Genomic DNA, 25250 nt, shown 5'->3' with positions numbered 1-25250 from the left:
ATGGGAGAGGGGCATCTTTATACTACTGAAAAGTAGTGCACTGTAATAAACAAATACATTCAAATAGAATAACAGAGCTGAAAAAGAGAAAATCTAAATTAAAGGGATATGAAAGCCAAAAAATGTCTTGTGATTCAGACATTTTAAAAAGGTTCCAGTTTATTTCCGTTACCAAATTTGCTTCGTACCCATGATATTCTGTGTTGAAGAAGTACCTAGGTAGACATCTGGAGCAGTACATGGCAGGAAATAGTGCTGCAATCTATTGTTCTTGCAAATGAATAGCAGTGTTGCAAAACTGCTGCCATATTGTGCTCCAGAAATGGGGCAGCTCCTAAACATAAGTCCCTTCTTTTCAACAAAAGATACCAAGAAAACAGAGACAAATTGATAACAGGAGTAAATTAGAAAGTTGTTTAAAATTGCATGCTCTATATGAATCATGAAAGAAAAAATTGTGGGTTTCATATCCCTTTCAGATTGTCAGTTGAATTCATTTTTTTTATCACAGCCATCTAACATTACCTTCCGTGGTGAACATCAGGAAATACACTGACTGTTCTATCCCACCCCCTTACTGTGCTATCCTTATTTAACTGAGCCTCAGAAGAAGAATCACAGATTGAAGTAGTGGCTTTCTCAATTCAAATACGATCCACAGCTTGTTTTTTTTTCTCATTCCTCAACAGCACAACCCTTCTCAGCGTTTGAGATGATTGCTGGCTGCTGTAAGAATTTGTCCTTAAAGTTAGCTGTTTGTTTGCTGGTGCTACGACTACAGGGGAGATGGACACTGGCTGCTGAATGTGGTGTAGGAACATTTGAAGTCAGCACCAGAGATGGCACAATATGCTGCAAAACCTGTATCCGAAGTAAGTGCACTGATACACATTAATATTCTATATCCATCCACTTTCTACCTGCTGTTAATTTGTTTTCAGTTTTAGGATTTATTATTTTTATCAATATCATGTATATTTCCATTTTTATATTTCTATTTATTTTATCAGTTATATTTATCATTCTATTATAAATTCCGTTGTAGGCAAATATAATTATGTAAAGAGACATGTTATTTTGTATTATTTTTCTCAATAAACATGGTCAGCATTAATAATATTTTATGGTTGAGATTTTAGGTTATATGAAAAGATAAGAGATGTGTATTTAAATATTATTTAGATCAAATTTAGTGGGAATTTAAGAAAAACAATTTTTGTTAAAATGTATACAGGATTATTAGAATGTAAAGGGGAAATGTGTACAGTTTCATTATGTGTGTCTGTGTACACATAAATACTATATATGTATATGTAATAACAGTTTATTTGGGAAACTTAAAGGTACATTAAACACCAAATAACTACTAGAAAAGATTAGTCTAAGAATAAGATGTAGATGTATTTTTAAAGTTTCATTGGTTGTTTAAATATTGACAATGGGATCTGCCATGTTGTAACTTAGGTTACCTTCTCTCCTGTGGCCAATTATGGACAGTTATAAATAGGTCACTAGATTGTGCAGCCAATGACTGTGTGGAATATAACAGTGCACTTCCATTTCTAACAGGAACTGAAAAGCTCACAATTTCAGAATGGAATTACAGGAAAAAGTAACAAAATAAATAATTAAAGTATATTGCAGACTTTTATATATATATATGATTTATCATTTTATATTACCATCTCAAAGTGTTTAATGTCCCTTTAACTATGCACAAGTAGTAAGAAGTGAATACAGCGCCAACAAGAGGCCAAGGGATAAATATACTCACAGAGAGCTAAAAGAAGATTATTTAATGAACCATGTTAAAAAGCATCAGTAATAAAAGACTATATATAAAAAATGTAAAAAGCACATATAAATAAAATTACAAATACAGGAATATCTTACAGAAGCGGCTCAAAGGGCCAAAGCTGATAATTACAATAAAAACAGAGGTAATAACAGGTGATCAGTGTGAGTGGTACACCAGAATAAGAGTGTATACTAATAAAACAGAATTAGCCTAAGTACAACTGTAGCAAGTGCATCAAGCAAAAAACTAATAAACAATAATACAAACAATAGTGTTCAAAATTAGTGTTACAAAAAATAGTGTTACAAAAAATAGAAAAACGCACTGCAGTGCAAAAAAAAGGGGGGTAGCAAAATAATTGTATAGATACAATCAAATAGTGAGTGAGTGCAAATGGATATAAAAATGCTAGCTACTTAATCCAGTGAGGTTAAGATATAATTAAATAAAATACACAATATGCAATAAAATAAAAAATAAAATATAAAATATAATCCAAAAAAGTATTCAAAAAGTTGATCAACAAATGTTAGTGAAGAACAAAAATAAGTCAATCAAAACAAAAAAATGGAAAAAATGGGTGATGAAAAGCAAGGTGAAAGTGAGGAAATTGATTCCTTCCAATGTTAGTTACTTTAACAGATCCAAATTCCTGAGTGTGGTTGCTGAAGTAGCTGATTGGATCCTAGCACCTGTCAGCTGCTCCTATGGTATCCTAAAAAGTGTCCCTGTAAAAAAAGAAATTCACAACATAGTGTATCCAATATGAGAATGAAGTAAAGATTAAAGTAATGCTTACCAATATGTCAACGCGTTTCTGCCCTCAAAAAAGGGCCTTTCTCAGTCTTGAGAAAGGCCCTTTTTTGAGGGCAGAAACGCGTTGACATATTGGTAAGCATTACTTTAATCTTTACTTCATTCTCATATTGGATACACTATGTTGTGAATTTCTTTTTTTACAGGGACACTTTTTAGGATACCATAGGAGCAGCTGACAGGTGCTAGGATCCAATCAGCTACTTCAGCAACCACACTCAGGAATTTGGATCTGTTAAAGTAACTAACATTGGAAGGAATCAATTTCCTCACTTTCACCTTGCTTTTCATCACCCATTTTTTCCATTTTTTTGTTTTGATTGACTTATTTTTGTTCTTCACTAACATTTGTTGATCAACTTTTTGAATACTTTTTTGGATTATATTTTATATTTTATTTTTTATGTTATTGCATATTGTGTATTTTATTTTTTATGTTATTGCATATTGTGTATTTTATTTAATTATATCTTAACCTCACTGGATTAAGTAGCTAGCATTTTTATATCCATTTGCACTCACTCACTATTTGATTGTATCTATACAATTATTTTGCTACCCCCCTTTTTTTGCACTGCAGTGCATTTTTCTATTTTTTGGAACACTATTTTTTGTAACACTAATTTTGAACACTATTGTTTGTATTATTGTTTATTAGTTTTTTGCTTGATGCACTTGCTACAGTTGTACTTAGGCTAATTCTGTTTTATTAGTATACACTCTTATTCTGGTGTACCACTCACACTGATCACCTGTTATTACCTCTGTTTTTATTGTAATTATCAGCTTTGGCCCTTTGAGCCGCTTCTGTAAGATATTCCTGTATTTGTAATTTTATTTATATGTGCTTTTTACATTTTTTATATATAGTCTTTTATTACTGATGCTTTTTAACATGGTTCATTAAATAATCTTCTTTTAGCTCTCTGTGAGTATATTTATCCCTTGGCCTCTTGTTGGCGCTGTATTCACTTCTTACTACTTGTGCATATTTTTTGGAGGTTGGTTAGGATCTCTGTTTGGATACAGCTTGGGGATTACCTTAGCGCTTGTACACACACCCTTTTGTCCCTTTAACTATGCCCATTATATAATATAATTGTACATTATGAACAGTGGGGAATGTAAAATTGAATATTTGTGTGGTTTGCAAACCTTGTGCACCCCCATGGAACTACCACCGATTATAAATCCTAAAGATCACATGAATATTAGAGATCAGCTTCACGTGGGCATCTTCAGCAAAGGGTAGGTAGGTCCTGTCAGTACCATATACATTGGCAGATAATAGATGATGAGATAGAGAGAAAGGAGAGAGGAGAGAGAGAAAGAAGAGAGTGGAGAGAGAGATACAGGTGAATAACAGACATCTGCACCACATCCTTCATTGGAGGTTCAAGGTTCCAAAGAAGCTCACATCTCTCAAAGAAACTGTCACTATTTGAAGTGGCACTAAAAACTCATAGAACCTTTATATGTTACAGAATGTACAAAAAGAGACCATAAAGAGACAAGAAACCCCAAATTATTATTTTATGATTTAGACAGAACATACAATTTTGAGCAATGTTCCAATTTATTTTTATTATCAAATTTGCTTCATTCTTTTGGTATCATTTGTTGAAGGTGGTGGAGCTAGCTGAACACATTGTATAAGCCAATGCCACAAGGCTGGTTGGTGGTGCGGCCACCAATCAGCAGATAGCTGTCAAGATTGCATTGCTGCTTCTGAGACTACTTAGGTATGCTTTGCAAGGATACCAAGAGAACAAAGCTAATTCAATAACAGAAGTAAATTGGAAAGTTCTTTTTTTTAAACACTGCATGCTTTGTCTAAATCATGAAAGAAAAATATTGGGGTTTATGCCCTTTTAAAGAGCCACCATGGAAGAAATGTTTGCACCTAAAGCTAAAGGATGAGTTTTAAATAATATTTATTTAGAAAAAGTATGTGCTTGATAAACTTATATTTTTGTTTTCATAACCATGGAGGTTTGTCCCTGACCTTCAGTATTGCTGTGGAAATAATAAAAAAAACAAAATGAAGTTGAGCATTTTCAGTATCAGTTGAAACAGCTGTGTTATCCTTTTTATGACAAAAATACTTAAAAAATGTTTAATATATTGTTAATGGATGATCCTTAAAATGACTGATGTAAAATGTTTACATTTCAGAATTTTGACAATAATTCAAAAGTTAATGTGCCAAATAAAATTGTCACCGGTTAGCTCCTGGTGTTTACGATCCCCGCATTTACTTGGTTGTCTCTGGAGTCCCGTGGGCTAAAGTATGGTGTCCCTCAGGGTGACAGAAAGCCTTGCCACGTTTCGTCTGCTTAGGAATTCTAATATCAAATCCTTAGTATGTTGCTGTGATTTATATTGCTGGAACAATGCCATCTATTGGGCAGAAATCGTTACTGAAACCTTGCATGTGTTTAGTTCTGAAATTTGATATAATAAAAAAAAAAAGTGCAACTTAAAATATCAGTAAAATGTGAAGTTGTTTTTCGTTGCACTTCTGTTCTAATAAATATATATATAATAATATCCAGCAACGAATAATGAATCCTGAATTTACTCATGTCTAATGTGGTGTTTAACATCTTTGCAAGGTTTCAATACATAGGGCTAGATTTATCAACGCTGAGGCTTACAGGGGAGCGTATACGCGCCCCTGTATGCCTCAGCTCGCCTATGGTGGGGCGAAATTACCCGCAGGTAATTAACATTGCACACAAGCGCAATTTTGCGCTCATGTGCAATCCAGCCCCCTGCCCGCGCACAGCCAATCACGCGCGGGCAGGAGCTGTCAATCTCCTCGGTCGGACTCGACCGAGGGGATTGAATTTCGCCACAATAGAGGTGGCGTAGATGTTAGGGAAGCAGCGGTCTGGTGACCGCTGCTTGATAAATCCCGGCGAGCAAGTTCTTGAGAGAACTTGCTGCCGTAGGGGCTTAATAAATCTAGCCCATAGTCAGAGGTAAGCATGTGTGCAATAATTAAATACTCTAACACATTAAAATGTTTTATCATTTGACTCCCTTGGTTGGCAGCAAAATTATCTAGGAAATGAGATAATTCCTGCGTTATAGTAGGTTATTAATCAGAGATTCAATTATTTCAATTCGGTCACTTTTTTTTTTTAAAGAAATTATTGCCCTGAGCTAAATAAATAATTCATTTTAAGGGATAGGAAAGTCAAAATAAATCTAGCATGATTCAGATAGAGCATGTCATTTTAATAGACTTTCAAATAAACTTCTAGTATAAAACTTATTTTTTTCTCTTGGTGAAAATAATTTGTACATATCTTTAGCTAGCTGGTGATTGGTGGCTATACACAGTCTCTAGTCATTGGCTCACTAAATGTGCACATATAGCTCCTTGTAGAGTATTAATGCTGACTGGATCTGACTTTAACTATGTGTTTCACCCTTTTGGAGGGGTTAAAGACAGTTATATGCAAAATATGGTGTAATATAAAAAATATGTAACATATTAGAGCATTTTCTTTTTGCACTTTTATATCCCTTTAAATATTTTTTTTTACAAATCTTACAAAAAAAGCTTACAAAAATAGCAGTAACGCAGTCTTAGGGATCTATTTATCAAGCTCCGTATGGAGCTGCATCATAACCTGTCCGCCTGCTCTGAGGTGGCGGACAGCAATCAGCCCGAACGAATACGATCGGGTTGATTGACACCCCCTGCTAGCGGCCGTTATTGCTCCCTGATTATTTGTTTTAGATGGTGTCAAGTGTGTGTGGTGGCAACCAGGTGAGGAGTACAAAGACAAGTGTGTCTTGCCTACAGTCAAGCATGGTGGTGGGCATGTCATGGTCTGGGCCTGCATGAGTGCTGCCAGCACTGGGGAGCTACAATTCATTGAGGGAACCATAAATATCAACATTTACTGTGTCATACTGAAGCAGAGCATGATCCTCTCCCTTCGGAGGATGGGTCTGCAGGGCAGTATTCCAACATGATAACGACCCCAAACACACCTTCAAGATGACCACTGCCTTGCTAAAGAAACTGAGGGTAAAGGTGATGGACTGGCCAAGCATGTCTCCAGACCTAAACCCTATTGAGCATCTGTGGGGCATCCTCAAACGGAAGGTGGGGGAGCACAAGGTCTGTAACATCCACCAGCACCGTGATGTCATCATGGAGGAGTGGAAGAGGACTCCAGTGGCAACCTGTGAAGCTCTGGTGAACTCCATGCCCAAGAAGGTTAAGGCAGTGCTGGAAAATAATAGTGGCCACACAAAATATTGAAACTTTGGGCCCAATTTGGACATTTCCACTTAGGGGTGTACTCACTTTTGTTGCCACCGGTTTAGACATTAATGGCTGTGTCTTGAGTTATTTTGAGGGGACAGCAAATTTACAGTTATACAGGCTGTACACTCACTACTTTATATTGTAGCAAAGTGTCGTTTCTTTAGTGTTGTCACATGAAAGGATATTATAAAATATTTACAAAAATGTGAGGAGTGTACTCACTTTTGCGAGATACTGTATATATATATACTAGTCCTAAAGCCTATTTACACGGGACATTTTTTATGCAATACAGCGGTCCCACCCCTTGCTCTCTCTCTTTTGCGCTCTCTCCCCCTCTCTTTTATTCTCTCTCTCTCCCCCCTCTCTTTTGTGCTCTCTCTCTCTCCCCCCTCTCTTTTGCTCTTTCTCTCCCCACTCTCTTTTGCTCTCTCTCTTCCCCCCTCTATTGCTCTCTCTCCCCCTCTTGCTTTCTCTCCCCCTCTCTTTTGCTCTCTCTCTCCCCCCTCTCTTTTGCTCTCTCTCTCTCCCCCTCTCTTTTGCACTCTCCTCCCTCTCTTTTGCACTCCCTATCCCCCCCTCTCTTTTGCTCTCTCTCTCCCCCCTCTCTTTTGCTCTCTCTTTATCCCCCCTCTCTTTTGCTCTCTCTTTCTCCCCCTCTCTTTTTCTCTTTCTCCCCCTCTCTTTTGCTCTCTCCCCCTCTCTTTTGCTCTTTCTCCCCCTCTCTTTTGCTCTCTCTCCCCCTCTCTTTTGCTCTCTCTCCTCTCTTTTGCTCTCTCTCCCACCTCTCTCCCCCCCCCCCCCCCCCTCTCTGTTGCTCTCTCTCCCCCATCTCTGTTGCTCTCTCTCTCTTACGGCCATGGCTGCTCCCGCCCGGCCCCACCCCCGTCACGCCCGCCCGACATTGCCCCGGTCCCGCCCCAGCCACGCCCGGTCCAGCCCCCGTCATGCCCGGCTGGCCCTGCCCCCATCATGCCTACAGTTCTTGGGGCGGACAGGTTAGTTTGTTGAAGGCAGGTGTGTTTGTCCTCGCGCAGTCTCTACTGCACATGACAGCTTCGGACAAACACACTTGGCCATTTATATTATAGGATATATATATATATATATATATATATATATATATATACAATTTACATTTGTGGAAAAGAAATAGCTCTAAAGCACTTCCATATTTACCAGTTGTTAGAGGTTTTTAAGCATGATTTATCTTGTTTTGTTATACTTTGCTATAATATGCCCTGTGGGTATTATGTCAGGTCGAGATTATAAGCAATTTTGTACTTATCTGATACAATTTTTCTCTTTTTGTTTTATGGTACACCATTATACTATACTGTTGGTGAGTCACATGGCTGATATTCCCCTTCTGCTTGGTAGTTGAAGCTACCAAGCAGAAGGGGAACATCAGCCATGTGACTCACCAACAGTATAGTATGTAGGTTCTGAATTATTTACCTAGGTGTATAACCCCTTAACTATCTAGAGTCAGGAATGCAAAAATAATATGCCTTACCAAATTGGGACATGCAATTTTTGTATAAGAGCATCCCTTTAAAGTTCCTTTAAATGTCCATGAACTGTAATAGTGACTTTAAGGTTGTCTTCCAAAACAGACTGTATATTAGACATATTTGAAAGCAAAATTAAACTCTCATGGAATTTATGCCACAAACTCTCTTAAAGAAGGACAGTTAGAGAAATATTAGTATTAGTGAATTGCAAAGGCTAAAGCAGCAAAATAAAGACTCTTTTTAGGAGAATTACTGGGCTTTTATATATTTCATGTAACATACTGTACCTTACAAAAATATCTAAGCAAATAATAATGATGTTCTATATGTAAGTGTATATATAATGTTTTTTGTGTATGGATACATTATACTCACTGTACTGCAGTGACTCTCTATAAGAACAATATGATACTAGGTTTAGTTGCACAAACATCCACCTATCTGTCCTCTACCTTTTTGATGTAATTATCAATATTTCATCTAGCCTTAATTCTTTATTCCACCCTCATCAATATATTTTTTCATTAGGTGTAGACTAGAGATGTTGGCATGTAAATCATTACATTTACTTACCCAGGGCATCACACTATTCCGGTAGTCATAGAATATGACTGGGGAATTTTTTTTAGAAGATGTTTGTCATTTTTTCTTATTTGAAAGAGTTTTATTAAATGTAAAAAGAGACATTTGAGTTTTTGATAGAATAGACCTATTCACTCCTTGTTCAAAATTAATCTATTATAAGATTTCTTTATATTCTTTGCAATGGAAATTACTTGAGCAATTAACAAAACAACTTGAAAGAAAGCTATATTCGATTTAACCCCTTAACGTCTGCGACGTACCATGTACGTCACCAGTCATTAACATTTTTCTTTTTTATAATAGAGGTGGGGCCGCACTATTATATCCACCCTTCTTGTCACTGAAAATGGCTATTAATAGCACAATCATTAAAGAAACCGTACAGGCTGGTCCTTAAGGGGTTAATACACACAGAGATACAGAATCATATGTGTCTATGGGAGTGAACTTATGGTCCAGTGATCTGTTTGGTTTTCACGCGCAAGCACTATCTGCCAGCACTAAAACAAAAGTTTTTGATTTTAGAAAGGCTGATTTTTCATACATGGGAGAATACCTAAACAAATCTTTAAAAGGGCAATCTCTTATTAAGGGGCACAAGAATAGTGGGTATTTTTGAAGGATTAGATGCCACTGCACACTGTATAAGGCAGGTCTATAAAAGGAAAACCAAAATGATTCTCCAAAAGAAGTAGCATATGCAGTAAAGACACAAAAAGATAGCTTATAAAAACACAGAGAAACAGTCAGCTGATAATATGCATATGCAGAGACTCCAACAAAAAAGACTCAGCCGTTAATTAAGAAGGTTAAAGATCAGGCAGAAGAGAAGATAGCACAGTCAGTGAGACATGGGGTCAAAGCCTACTTTAGATATATCTGCAAAAGTAGAAAAACGATTGGCTAGATTACAAGTGGCACGCTAAATAGCAAATTTATCATGGCCATATTAGCGCGACTGCCTTGAGAAAGGCCTGGTTTGTGGGTCGAAATGCGTTGGCTCTAAGAGTACCTCAGCAGAATATTATTTCTGGTAAGCAAAGCCTATATGTGGTTCTTTGCATTTTTTCACTATTAGTTTTGTTTCCATTTCTTTTAGGCACATATACTTATCTAAGGATTACAGAGGATCTTTTATATTAGGAGTGACACTCATATATAGCTTTTTGAAGACATCGGTCATTGACACTTAAAAGCGATAACTGGACACATATTTTTTTCACAGACTATATATTTTTTCACAGATTTAAATACTTTGTACCACTTGTTCATATTTTTATTTTGGATCCATTCTATTAAGTTATATGTGCATATACAATGTATCGGTACTATTTTTGTGCTGATCTTTTTTTTATCTATTTATTATTAAATATTGATATTATGGGGTATATTTATTAATGTGCGAGCGGACATAATACGATGTAGCGTATCATGTCTGCCACACATCGATAAATGCAGACAGCATACACTGTCGCCATTTATCATTGCACCAGCAGTTCATGTGAACTACTGGTATAATGTCGCCCCCTGCAGATTCGCGGCCGCAAGCAGGGGGTGTCAATCAACTCGATAGTATTCGATCGGGTGGATTTCTGTCCTCGGCCTCAGAGCAGGCTAACAAGTTAAGGCTCTCCGGAAACAAGGGTAATCAAGCGCCATGCAGAGCTTAATAAATCGGCCCCTATTTATCCAATGTCTATTTTCATAACACATTTTCTAATGATTTATTTGTTCACACTTTAACCTGTGTGCAGGTGCTCTCCCCACTTGTATATGGAGCAGTAGATGTAGCATATATAGAGCATTTGACACTATCCCACACAAGAGTAATTCATAGGGCTCCATTTACCAAGTGGCGATAGCAGCTTCGGAGCCCCAGTGTTTCAGGCTCTCTCAGAGCGAGCCTAAAAAGTTGGTTAAGTAGCAGTAGTCTTTAGACCGCTGCCTCTTAACCTGTGACACTTTAGGCAGATAGTAATCAGTTTGATCTGATCGGATCAGGATGATTGACAGCCCCCTCTGGCTTAAAGATAGATGACATTCAGCAGAAGAAACAGTTACTGGTGGTGTTCCTCAGGGGTCAGTTCTGGGGCCTGTTTTATTTAACATATTTATCAGCAAAAAACTACAGTGGAAGGTATGTGTGTATGTTTGGGTGAATTTCAGTTTTAAATACAAGCATTTTAGCGGTATACATCAATTACCAAAAAAGCTATAAAAGTTATAACTTTTTTTAGCAGCATACCCACAACATATGCTGTAAGGGCCCATGCACCAGCATCCAAACACAACACCTATTCAGTGAGTAAGCAGTGGCTTGTATGGCACAAATTAAGGCTTCACAGGTACAATACACACTACAGACAGTTCTCTGTGCTTGAACACTGATGCCCAGGCCCACACAGCATATGTGCATATGCTGCTGAAAAACAGTTATATCTTTTACTAGACACTTTTACTTTTGGTAATAGAAGTATAATGCAAAAATACTTCTATTTAAAATGAACATGCACCCATGCACATTTCAATTTTGACTTTTCTACCCCTTTAAGCCTATCCAAGAACTAAATAACTTTAAACTTTTAGAAAATTTCGGGCAGACTTGTTGGGCCTATGTTTTTTATCTGCCATCAAAATCAATCGGCGAGATTACGAGTTTTGCGTTAGGAGCTGTGCGGTGCTAATGAGCAGTTTATTGTCACCGCTCACTTACCTGCAGCGCTGGTATTACAGGTTTTTACAAACACAGCGTTATCAGGCAAGAAGTGAGCGTAGAGCAAAATTGAGCTCCAAACTTCACTTCAATACCAACGCTGCTTAAGTCAGCGGTGAGCGGGTCGTACATGCTCGTGCACGATTTCCCCATAGACATCAATGGGGAGAGCCGGCTGAGAAAAAGTCTAACACCTCTAAAAAAGCAGCGTAAAACTCAGTAACGCAGCCCCTATGGGGAAACACATTTTATGTTTACACCTAACACCCTAACATGAACCCCGAGCCTAAACACCCCTAATCTTACATTTATTAACCCCTAATCTGCCGCCCCCGACATCGCCGACACCTGCATTATATTTATTAACCCCTAATCTGCCGCTCCGGACACCGCCGCCACCTACATTATACTTATGAACCCCTAATCTGCCGCCCCCAACATCGCCGACACCTACATTATATTTATTAACCCCTAATCTGCCGCCCCCAATGTCGCCGCAACCTACCTACACTTATTAACACCTAATCTGCCTCCCCCAATGTCGCCACCACTATATTAAATTTATTAACCCCTAAACCTAAGTCTAACCCTAACACCCCCCTAACTTAAATATAATTTAAATAAATCTAAATAAAATTACTGCAGATTAGGGGTTAAACATTTTTTATAGTGTTTGCAATGTGGGAGGGCCTCGGTTTAGGGTTTAATAGGTAGTTTATGGGTGTTAGTGTACTTTTTAGCACTTTAGTTATGAGTTTTATGCTACGGCGTTGTAGTGTAAAACTCATAACTGCTGACTTTAGAATGCGTTAGGAATCTTGACGGGGTAGGGTGTACCGCTCACTTGTTGGCCTCCCAGGACAGACTCATAATACCGGCGCTATGGAAGTCCCATAGAAAAAAGACTTTACAAAGTTTACGTAAGTCGGTTTGCGGTAAGGTCCAAAAAGTGTGCGGTGCCCCTTAACCTGCAAGACTGGTAATACCAGCGGTAGTGAAAAAGCAGCGTTAGTACCTGTTAACGCTGCTTTTTTAAGCTTATCGCAAAACTCGTAATCTAGCCGAATGTTTCTATATTTTACAACATACTAAAACCAATATATAGGTTACTTTAAAAAAAAAAATGGTTTTCTGTTAGTGAACAAACACAGGCCTTAATGCAATAAAGTCTACTGGGTCAGCAAGAATAAAACTCAAGAACCTTGTTTTTCCAGTCACTACCTGTTACCCTGAGATTCAAAAAGATAAGTATCTGAATCTCTGAGTAATGGTGAGTTGCTCATTCAGTCAAATAAAAACAATGGGCCTCGTATCCTTCAGCCTTAAAAGAATAGTAAATTCAAAACTAAAGGGACATGAAACACATTTTTTTTCTTTCCTGATTTAGAAAGAAAATGCAATTTTAAACAACTTTCCAATTTACTTCTAATATCTAATTTGATTCATTCTCTTGATAACGTTTGTTGAAACGAATATCTAAATAGGCTCAGTAGCTGCTGATTGGTGGTTGCACATAGATGCCTTGTGTGATTGGCTCATCCATACGCATTGCTATTTATTCAACAAAGGATATCTAAAGAATAAAGCAAATTAAATAATAGAAATAAATTGGAATGTTGTTTAAAATTGTATTCTCTATCTGAATCATGACAGCAAAATGTTGGGTTTCATGTCCCTTTAAGCCTTCATGATTCAGATAAAGCATGCAGTATTAAACAATTTTCCAATTTCCTTCTATTATCTATTTTTTAAATACATTTTATTTTAATAAAGTGTTTTTATGTGTGTGTGTGTGGGGGGGGGGGGGTTTACAACAAAATGTAATTTTTTTCCATTGGTAATAAAAGGGTTAAATATAATGTGTCAAAATACCTCTAGATAAATATCCTGGGGTGTCTAAATTCTATAAATATATACTTTTGTGTAGCAGTTTTGAATTGGGTGGCCGCTATTTAGCTTACATTTCAAGTATAGCAACTTCTAGCATTAAACCGATAATTCCATATTTATAGTATTTGGCCTATATTTGTTATAAATTAATTAACCTAGACATATGGGGTAATCCTACAATTAAGACGACCTAATTTATTTTTGTGGAGATACTTTCTTTAGCTACACTAGTTATGTAGCAATGGTTATAAAGAGAACTGCAAAAAAGACAAAAAAAAAAAAACATTTTCAGTTTTCTCCCATTTTTCAGTATTAAATTCTTATTTATTGTCATTTTATGTACCCATATAGTATATCATACGAAAGGCCTGTTTGTCTTTTAAAAAACGGTTTGCAATATGTATGAGTGCATTTTACAAGAGGGCAAATAATTAAGGTGAAAAATGCCAAAATTGCCTATGTCAATTAATTTTGGAAACTGGGAAAGCAGGAGCAACAATGCACTACTGGGCGCTAGTTACTGATTGGTAGCTGCACATATATGCCTGTTGTCATTGGCTCACTTGATATGTTCAGCTAGCTCCTGTTAGTGCTGCTCCTTCAACAAAGGATACTAAGAGAATGAGGCAAATTTAAAAAATAGAAGTAAATTGGAAAGTTATTTAAAATTATATGCTCTGTCTGAATCCTGAAAGAAATGTATAGGCTTCATATCTCTAAGTCAGGGGTCAGCAGACTTTTGTAAGACAAGGGCTACCTGTAATTTTATTCCAAGTGCTGGCTGAAAATTGTATTTTTGCCACAAATAATAGAACTTTAAAAATTAGCTGCGCTCTTTAATAATAAATACAGTTGCGCTCTTTAATTACTGCGAGAGCTCTCTCTCTTTACGTCACGCCGGCACTATCAAGCAACCTTATCTGTATACCGCACAATCAAGACGGCTTGAGATTAGGGCTCTAGGGCTAGCGGAGTAGTCCAGCCTGGAACACATGGGAAACCCACAGCTCAGGTACAACAGGGACAATGAACTATTCTCAGCCAATCATAGACAGACTCTTTCTACAAATTGTATTGGTTGGACGCCATATCAGGTTGATTGGGGGCAGGTGCTGTTGGCTGCTCTCCATCCGTCCGCTACTAGCTGGAGACTATGGCAACTAGTTGGGACAGTGACAGCAACAGGACCTGCAGGCTCTGTACTGCCTTACACAGCAACCAGAGACGGGTATAGCAGCAACAGCACTGACATACACAATTGGGTGACAACAAATTCTGGGGACAGAAAGCTGCAGAAACTAGCACAGTATAGCTAATATTAGTGTGTCAGAAAAAGTATCAGAGAGCAGCATCAACGCCTGGTACAGAGTAAGTAAAAGAACCTGAGGGGAGTAACAGACCTTGGGGGAAAAAACACCAGACCATTCACCCAGCAGAGACTGGTGACAAGTAACGGAGGACAGATCTAGAAAGTTGCAGCAGAATATCAGACAGAGCAGGACCTGGAACTGCCAAACACAGGGATACCGAGCATCATCTCAGCCTGGCGCATGAAGAGTCTGTACTATGGACTGACCGTTCTTGAGGCAGTAACCAAAGCTGGTACACATACCGCCGTCATAGACTCATAGCCGATTTCAAAAGTCTGCATAAGAGAAACATTTCTCATATCTACTGTGACGAGGTTCTTCACTCATAATCCAGATGTGTGAGAAATGTTTCTGTTATTATGCAGACTTTTGAAATCTTCCAGGCGGTCACCTCAAAATATACTTGTGGTCCACTGGTAGACTGCGATCTACCTCTTGCCAACTCCTGCTTTAAGTGATCTACAGAGCTTTAAGTGTGTCCTTTAGAAATTCTACAAAGGACCTTATATTAGCCCAGTTTTTCCCTTTTATTTTCCAACTTCAGCAATATTTAGGAATCAACCTTTCCACAATGTGCTCAGGTGTAGGTACTCGGTTACACTTTGTACTCTATATGGAAATGCTACCAAATTTTTAGAATGTGAAGGATTTATCCTATTAAAATGAACTTTGTAACACCTTTTGCACTGAAGAAATCAGAGTGCCTTGTTATTACCTTCTTTGGGATATTTATAATGTTGCTGACTTGTCCCAAAACCAGTGTGCCTACTTGGCTCTGGACTGTAAATTGTGATATATGTTATATATCATGATAAACAGTTTTGATAATGTAGTGTTTGTTCAGGTATGTGGGTCATCTGAAGGTTTTCTTACCAAAACAGCACAATATTATCCTTTTGACTTATGTTGCCAGGTACAAATTAAAGTGATGGTAAACTTATCAATACTCAAACAGACATATGAAATCTGGATTGCATAAAATGTATAACAGCACATTTTCTTCGTTGTAACTCTATTCCTGATGGGGGTTATAACTGCTGTATTCTTGCCATATGGCTTGCATAACCATTGGATGAGCGATGAAAACATCACTGATGAAAAAAAAAAGCTTCCTTTTAAAGTGGGCCGGCAGTGATGGGGGTGGGGAGGACAAACTACAGAGCAATTTATTTTTTGTGGTATTAAATTGAACCCTTACAAGTTGAATTGAAATTACAAAATGCTTTTACTAATACTCTTTGTTTGATTTGTTTTTTTTATAGGTAGGGATAATGAACCATGTCCCAATGCAGATTCACTTCGTGAAGAATGTCGCTGTGCTCAAGGATATGTCTGTAAGGGAGACCCCTGTGATAGTTGCACCAAGCCTACATCATGCCCAGAAGGCCAAGAGCTAATTAGGACAGGTAAATATTTTGCTTCACATTTAAAAAACACAGCCACAGGGGGAAAAAAAGGAGAGCAAGGGGGCAAGTCATGGTTTAACATATGGGTGTAGGAGGACTTGGTCTTGCATTGTTAATTCTTCTTAGCTATGGTAGAAGCTTTCCATTAAAGTTATGACATGGGGGGGGCGTGTCCGGGCAGCGGCCATGATCGGTCGCAATATCTGGAGCACCTGCAAAGAACCATCTAATCCGCTAAATATTGCTGGCACATCAGATCAACCCTGAACAAAACCTGTGAATCTGAACCCGATGCATTGTGAGGATGCTATAGATACTGATATATATGAATGCAGAAGCCTTGATTCAGACCACTGAGGCCTATGGTGGCGTCCAAACACATACTCTCAGTACCCCCCCAGCAGTAGTGCTGGGTACAGCAGTCACAGACAGACTGCACTCACTCTCTACCCATTAGCACTCTCACGCATCTTTTTTTAGCACCATCTGGCAGCTGAAAACTACAATGGAAAATACCACTCTTTTACAGGAAATCAGCGCTTTACTAAATCAGTACCAAGAGGCCTTTACAGCATCCCTTGGGGCTGTGCTTCACCCCTATTATGCCGTTTCACCTACCGAACCTATCCTGGCTGATCCTGTTGGTGAGTCCTCCAAAAACGGTGATGTCTTGGTGCCCTGACATTCACCACCTGCCACCGGTCACAGAAAACCGCCATATTGTACACCCTGGTGCTGACGCTAACTCTCCACACGGATGTGCGGTCGAACTGGAGCTCATCATTAAGGGGAACACCGCAGGGAATCTGAGAACAAAGGAGTCTTTATATATCCTTTATACAGCACTTCAGATTAAGGAAGAAGTACAAAACTGTAAGATGACGACTACCTCCAATACCAGCAAAAGGAGCACGACTCTGCATTTAAGTTTACACGAGGACTGCTGGGGCACTTGTATCCCTCAAGCTGGGGCTTTTATGTCACAACGCTATTGCCCAAGGGACATATTTACCTAACCATAGATGTAGCCGTACAGGCGTGGGTTAGCAAGAAGAAGGGAAGCTTTTAGTCACAGTCTGTCATGCATATGCTGTAATAAAAATCAACACTGGGGCTAACACATCGCTTCATGTGTATTATGAGGTTCTACTGAACTGATACAAGGGAGTTGCTTCACAGAGACTACTGTTTAAAATATGTAACTATGATTTTGTACCGTTCTTGTTTTGTGATTTTCCTTCATGCACTTATTATTATCGAGATACTGTTTGGCAGTTGACCCTATATATGTATTTTTATTCTTAGAGCATCCAATGAATAGGGTAGTCTATAATGACCGCAGACCTTATGTCTCCTTTTGGGCCAATATTCATTATCACCACTATTACATACAACTTACATACAGCTTCTGCTTGGTTGTCAGCGGCCAGAACAACAGAGCAGGCTCTTGTTGTAGCTTTAGGGATTGTATGTAGTCTTGCGGTATACAATATCTAATAGAGGTTCAGACCTAGATCATTGGCATTGGTTATTTTATCCCATAAGCACATAGTAATAGGTTTCTTTTTGAACATTATCTATAAGCCTTAGGTGTACTCGTTATCTATACAGGTTATATTACATTTTCCTGGCTATTATGACTTTACTCTTAATTTGAAAATTGCAGAGGAGCCAGAAATGCTGACAGTGTACGCTGTCGGTATTTATCATTGCGCCAGCAGTTCTTGATAAACCAGCAGGAGCTTGATAAATCAGCCCCCTAGAGTGGCCTCCTATATCTTTGAACACATTCTCTAATGGTTATTAATTCATAGGCATCCATGGCCCAAGAGTTGCCTTTTTTTCAACCCAGAGGGTCTACATTGGTTGGTATGCTATATCATCATTGTTCATAGTAGCTATTTGTATTAGTCATTTGTATCAGCTAATGTGGAATATTCTAAACGTTTGACTATGTGTTGTACATGATCCTTGTTTTACCTTGTTGTATACCATGATATAAACCTCAATAAAAGAATTAAATATAAAAAAAAAAAAGTTATGACATGGAGGGGTTACCAAAGACAAGTTAGAACTCTGAGCCAGAGACAAGAACCCTCCACTTACACTTTCATGAACGGTCAATTACTGAAGATGTTATCTTTTGGTTTGTTCCAGGGGCGTATTATAGCCTAGGCCAACAAGGCACGGGCCTAGAGCGGCACATTGGAGGGGCGGCACTTTCTGCAGGCTCTGTGGAGAGCGGCAGAGTAGTGGGCTTGAATTAAACAACCATAGGGGAAAATAATGAGCCAGGGTTGCTGGGAGGCACGGCAATACTCACTTTACTTGTTTGTTTACACTGTCTGTCCTTTTGTTAGTGCCCGTTGGGCCACTGCAGCTGGGGAATAGATCAGCTTGCCACAACTCAATGGCTCAGTATGTGCAGTCTCGCTGGTGCTGCTTGCCTGGCAAAGCCCAGTGATTGTCCACTAGCTCAGGCTTCTACTCATACAGTAAAAAAAAATCAGCTTAGAGAATTCCCCTTAGAACTACAGGGCGTTCTCTAAGGGATTTTCTTTTACTGTCTGCGTCTCTGTGAGTGGGATAATCAAAACGCTGCGGCTACGCACAGGCAGTCAAAGCATTCTGTGCTTCCACAGTGTGAAAGAAAACGTCCCGCCCCTACGAGTCAGAAGAACCAACTGCTTCTCCTTTAAATCGTACCAGCCCATGGCCCAGTGCATGGGGAGAGGATGGGATGCGAGGTCACTCTGGAACTAAGAAGGCTTGGCTGGGAGACTCACAAATGCTGGTGATATAAGGACGAATTTGAGGAGGTGATGAGGCATATGGAACTGAGGAGAGACCTATCCTGCAGATCTGCAGCCAAATAAGCAGCAAGTATTTTTCTTTTCCTGTGGCCTTACATTTCATTGCTCAGAAGGTGTGTGCTATACCAAATATACTGGCTGCCAATGATATGCAGAAGATAATGGTGACTCTTATCATTTTTTGAAGATATTATCCTTCCCAAAAATAGTATATTTACTATGTGTGTGTGGAGGAGGGGGTGGTGTTACCATATCCAAGTGAGCTGCACCCTGAACTAATAGCTTAAAAAGTTAAATTTCCCCAAAAAATTTAGTTTAGAAATGCCACAGAAAAAAAATCACATTACACCCTGACAAAATAAAAGAAGCTATAAAAGGTTTAAAACCTGGGGGATGAGAGGGGTGGAGGGGGCAGCAGAATTCTGAGTGTCTAGGGCAGCACAAAACCTAAATACGCCATTGGTTTGTTCTAAAGCTGAAGTTAGTAGTCTTGTGAAAGAATGTTCTATTTATACTTTTTTTTTTCATCTGCAGGCTCAGTTGATTATTTGTACATTTGCAGGAAATGCTCCCCAGGGATGCATACGGTGAATGGATTCTGTAAACCAATCATAAAGTGAGTGTTTTTGAAAATATACTTATATGTTTGGAACTTGACCTTGACTTTTGCAGTTTTAAAGGGATATGAAACCCAAAATGTTTCTTTCATGATTCAGATAGAGCATGCAATTATAAACAACTTGCTAATATATTTCTATTATCATTTTTTATTTTATTTTTGCATCTTTTGATATTTTTTTTTGCATCTTTTGATGATTTTATTTATTTAAATAATGAGATAGTAAATGTATTGTCTAATATTTGCAAGTTCGGTAATGTTTCATTAACTTGCAGTGATACCTTCCCATTGTTTCAGAAAAGTAAACACACTAACGCCTACAGTTTGCAATAAAGGAAACTACAGTACAATATTTTAAAAATGTACCTTTTGCCCAATCTGGAACTCTTTTCCATCCCACCTATTTCTAGTGAAGCTTTTACTTGGAATCATTTACCAAATGACTGTGGTCGCAGCTACAATTTTTCCTATTTTTACACAATACCAAATTGCTCACTGGACAATTAAAAGTACCCCCCCCCCCCCATGTCCCTGACTTGGTACAAACCTAAAAAGGTCAGGTTCTGTTAAATCTCCACTCCAGAGCACACGGATGACTTCCTTTTTATTAAAAAAGATCATTTCCAAACCCACCCCATTCAATTGTAGGTAAATGTACTTCTATTAGCCATATCAAAACAACATCTATGTTTCTCATAATCTTTTTAATTTTTGTCTTTACTAACATAGCACCATTCTACCCAACACATAATCCTTGCTACTTTACACAGGGCTACTACTGCAATATAATATAAATACACTTAATTATATTCTCTATTTCTCATTATTATAGGGGTGGATAAGTAATTACTAATATTTTTCTACAACTACGCATCTGTTTCTAAGGGTCCCAGAAACAGATGTGAAATAATTTTTCCTGTCAAACTATTATATTTTGTATTTTGCCTTTTATGCAATACACTTTGTTTATTGACTTATGCATTCATCAAACCCTCCAAGTTGCTGCTTAAAGGACCACTTAATGCAGTAAAATTGCATAATTAACAAGTGCATGATAAAAAGACGATTTAACACCTATTCTTAATTTCATATAAGCAGTAGATTATTTTCTGACAAATTTATTTTTTTCTCCTATTTTCCGGCACCTTGTACCATGTGACAGACATCAACCAATCACAGACTAGTATACGTATACCGTGTGAGCTTGTGCACATGCTCAGTAGGATCTTGTTCCACAAAAAGTGTGACTATAAACAGACTGTGCAAAATGTGATAATAGAAGTAAATTGGAAAGTGTCTTAAAACTGCATGTTCTATCTGAATCATAAAAGTTTATTTTGACTTGAGTGTCCCTTTAAGGTATATTATATTTCTTCTTTCTGAATACAAGCAACAAGAAAGGTTCTACCAAACTAGGGGATCCTTTAAAAGGCTCTGGACTTAGTTTTACCTTGTTCCAGTCTTTTGACCTGGAATAAGGATAATTTTGATGGATGATGCTTCTACTGTATCAAGAGAAGAGTTTAATTAACTGAAGGTAATATATTTACCAATTATATTTATTTAATCTCTGAAAATATTCTCTTCACAGACCTGTAACCAGTGCTACCAAAATGTACACCAGTATCGCATCCACCAGGTAAAACTTTGTTTTTTCAAGGTGTACTATTATTAAATATAAATATTATCCTTAATGTGATCTACATCTAGCCACTGCTTAAACTCATAGGCATCAATTTAACATGGTCCGCTATAGCGAATCATGTCCGCCGCACATCGATAAATGCCGACAGCATTTATAATTGCACCAGCAATTCTTGTGAACTTCTGGTGCAATACCGCCCCCTGCAGATTTGCAGCCGCTAGCAGGGGGTGTCAATCAACCAGATCCTATTGGATCGTGTTGATTTTCATTGATGTCTGTCTGCCGCCTCAAAGCAGGCGGACAAGTTATGGAGCAGTGGTCTTTAGAAACACGGGCCATCAAGCTCCATACAGAGCTTGATAAATAGGCTCCTTGACATGTCTAAATTGTAAGATTCATGGTTTGAAATGCACAGCTTTCAATAAGTTGTTTAAATATTATATAATAAGCCAGTGTTTCTCAACTCCACTCCTCAAGTACCCTTAACAGGCCAGATTTTCATGATATCCTAACAAGATCACAGGTAAACCATGGTTACTGATCAGCTGATTATTTCACCTAGCTCTAGTTATGAAAATAACTAGAGCTAGGACTGGAACTAATACACACCCCTTTAGTATTTTAATATGTCTGTATAAAAACGTCAAAGCCATTATTCTCTGTGAGTTATCCACATAGATTATGTATTGCTATTGGGAAAGCAGGATTATATTGTAAATTCATTGAGTATCACTTTGCCTATATTTGTATCAGATTCATTGGTGAGTTTCCCTGCCATTAACCTTTACATGAGGTGTCAATACATGATATCACTTTAAAAATGGTAAGTGTATAAAAAAAATATTTTCATGTCTGCTTTGTTATAGAAATGTATTCTTGTTGGTTAGAATAAGAGGTGCCTTGGAAACCTTGTAGACACAAACAAAGGGTTGATTGTGGGCGTAATAGTCTGGATTTTTCACTCACACTAAAGCCAAACATGCAGAATTCATAAATACATTATTGCCTCTGTAAAGTGTCTTATCTCAAGGTCTTGTCGTTTTTCAATTCTATGAGCCAAAAGGTGAACGATTACGAGATAGATGTTGCTGCATTGTGTATAATGGAGAGTTGTTTGCATTCAAGATAATTAATTTGTGAACAACCTGTGTTTTAAATATTTTAACAATCCATAAGACCTCAAATGGATTTAACTTTTATTATTATTTTTATACTTTTTTTTTATAAAGCTCCAACATATTCCGTAGCACTGTCCATGGGTACAAATAATTTAAGTAAAACAATGGTACAATATTTGTAAGAGACAAGACAAAATATGAAAAATACAGGAGGAATTAAGGGACCTATTTCCATAGGAACTTACAATCTAGAAGGGTGGTAAAGTGAAAAACAGGAGAAGAGTACTGCAAGGGTGAGAATGAAGTCAATACAGAGTTAGATGAGGGCAATTATTAGGTAAGTGGAATTAATTTGTTACTGGGTTGGGTGGCAGGTTTCCCTGAACAAAAATGTCTTCAGGGAGCTTTTAAAAGAAGGCAGATTAGGGGAAAGTCTGATAGCGCAAAGAAGAGCATTCCAGTGGGTTGGTGCCGAAAAAGAAGTCCTGAAGTCTATCATGGCAAGAGGTGATGATAGAAGATGCAAGGAGCAGGTCATTCTTTTAACAGGAGAGTTAAAAAATATATTATAATAGTTTCATTCTTGAGGTTTTCTTCACAAATAAAACAAACCACCTTTTCGGATCTTGTTCTTTGCACCAAGAGGTGAGCAGTTACAAGGTAGATGCTTCTCCATTGATTTTAATGGAAAGTCAGTCGCAACTCAAGGGTGTGACGAGGGGCAGGAACAAGTCTTTTTGAATAGTGTTGTTTGAGTGTGATTTTGTGGTGAGTTTTTTTTTTGCATGAGCTATTAGTTTCATAAACTGGTTTTACTGAATTTAGGCCATTGTTAGAACCTCAGCATTTCTCATCATCTCCCTGGAGACACGTTCCTTAAAAATGGTGATCAACTTGCTTCAGCAAGGATCACACAACTGCTCATTTGAACAGACTCCCATATCCTCTAAGTGCTGTGCAGTTTGCAATATAGGTTTCATGAGAACCCTTCCTCCCTACAGCCAAATCAATGAGAAAGTGCTTCTTCATGTGGGAGGTACCCCACTGCATGAAATATCATCTTGTATGTGAAATGCATAATGATATCACCACTCATCCCTGATTTCTGGCAACATAAACAATGAGGTTCAATAAAGGTCCAAAATGTGAATAAAATGTTTTTATTGTTAAAATGATACAAAAATATCATAGCAGCAAAACTAAGGTCAGTTGGACTTGTGTGTCTGATTGGTTTTGGTTATTCATACTGTACTCAGACATTATCCTCAATTGCCATAACCAGTTTAAAAAGTCTGCATGCTAACACCTGATAGGTTAAAATAAAATACTCCCACTCTTAACGTTTGTATACAAATTCTCTTGAGATAGAGAAATACATCATCTTCTATGTTTAAGAGGCAATAAATTTAGAACATTTGCTTCAATTTAAATCTAAAATGATAAAGTCAAATACATGTATATAACAGTGATATATAATAATAAAAATGATAAGAAGGAAAACAAACTTGTACTTATACATATGTATTTCCAATAGTTAATTATATCATATTCTAAAGTGTCTAATTTAAAAATCCAGTAAATCTCTTGGGGTAGCTTTATCATATGTCAAGCAGACATGATTCGCTGTAGCGAATCATGGCTGCCCGACATCGCTAAATGCCGACAACATACGCTGTCTGCATTTAACATTGCACAAGCAATGTGCAATGCCACCCCCTGCACATTTGCGGCCAATTGGACGCTAGCAGGGGGTGTCAATCATCTCAATGGTAAAGGATTGGGATGATTGCAGACAAGGTGGCGGACATGTTAAGGAGCAGCGGTCTTCTGACCGCTGCTTCTTAACTTAGGTTTCAGGGAGACCTGAAACCTCGGGCGTAAAAAGCAGCAACCACTGCTTAATAAATCTACCCCCTTGTCTGCATAATATTCTAAATGTATATCTCTCTCTCTCTCTCTCTCTCTCTCTCTCTGGGGTTTCTGTACTTTTTCAATGGCCTGTCATCTAAATGAATTTGTATTTTTATTATGAACACCAATAAAATCGCAAATATTATCATTAGTAATGTATTAAATGTGTTCCCTGATATGGGTCCCCACATCACGTGTTGTACTCTAAATGTATTGCTTAAGACACAATACGCACTCTACAAAATAGGCAACATACTTAGTTGTACAATTTATGCATTTTTTTTTTCTCAAACAGATCTGTAATGACTAGAGACCCACACATAATCATGACCTACACTACTATTTCAACATTTGAATGTTTCTTTAAAGTATAACCAAGAACTGATTTGCTCAGACTAGGAGACAGCAAATTACCCAAAGTAATATTTTTAGAATGAACAAAACGACAAACATGAGAGACCAGCGGTTGTAATTGTCACAATGAGGCCTTTGAGCATCAGTGTATCCCAAAACACATACTTGTCAATTTTGGCAGATCATGCATCTTGGACTGTAGCCAAAATTATGTTGTAATCTGGTCCAGACATATTATTTTTTGAACATTCTATGACACATTCCACATTCTATAATCCTGAACATTCAATCTGGCTGCTGCAAAATCAACAACCATGAGGGTAGCTGCAATTTTGTAATGTGAAGACATTCCTGATAAGAATTCTTTCTAGTTGGTCAAGTGAAACATCTTCGTGATACACCCTTTAACA

The 25250-nt window shown here is 37.8% G+C and overlaps 1 protein-coding gene across 1 annotated transcript in view; it reads left to right on the top strand.

Annotated features, from left to right (window-relative positions):
• The first annotated feature begins 643 nt into the window (after window positions 1-643).
• The window catches only part of TNFRSF18 (TNF receptor superfamily member 18), a 42282-nt gene continuing 17675 nt past the window's right edge, over window positions 644-25250 (top strand). Inside the window, exons 1-4 of the mRNA XM_053690963.1 lie at window positions 644-872; window positions 16237-16380; window positions 19728-19809; window positions 21404-21451. Coding sequence (XP_053546938.1) covers window positions 713-872; window positions 16237-16380; window positions 19728-19809; window positions 21404-21451 — 434 coding nt within the window. The 5' untranslated portion in view covers window positions 644-712. The remainder of the gene's footprint in view (window positions 873-16236; window positions 16381-19727; window positions 19810-21403; window positions 21452-25250) is intronic.

This window comes from Bombina bombina, chromosome 8 (genome assembly GCF_027579735.1).
Source record: "Bombina bombina isolate aBomBom1 chromosome 8, aBomBom1.pri, whole genome shotgun sequence".
NCBI classification, from domain to species: domain Eukaryota; kingdom Metazoa; phylum Chordata; class Amphibia; order Anura; family Bombinatoridae; genus Bombina; species Bombina bombina.
This window is presented reverse-complemented; position numbering and strand designations above follow the sequence as displayed.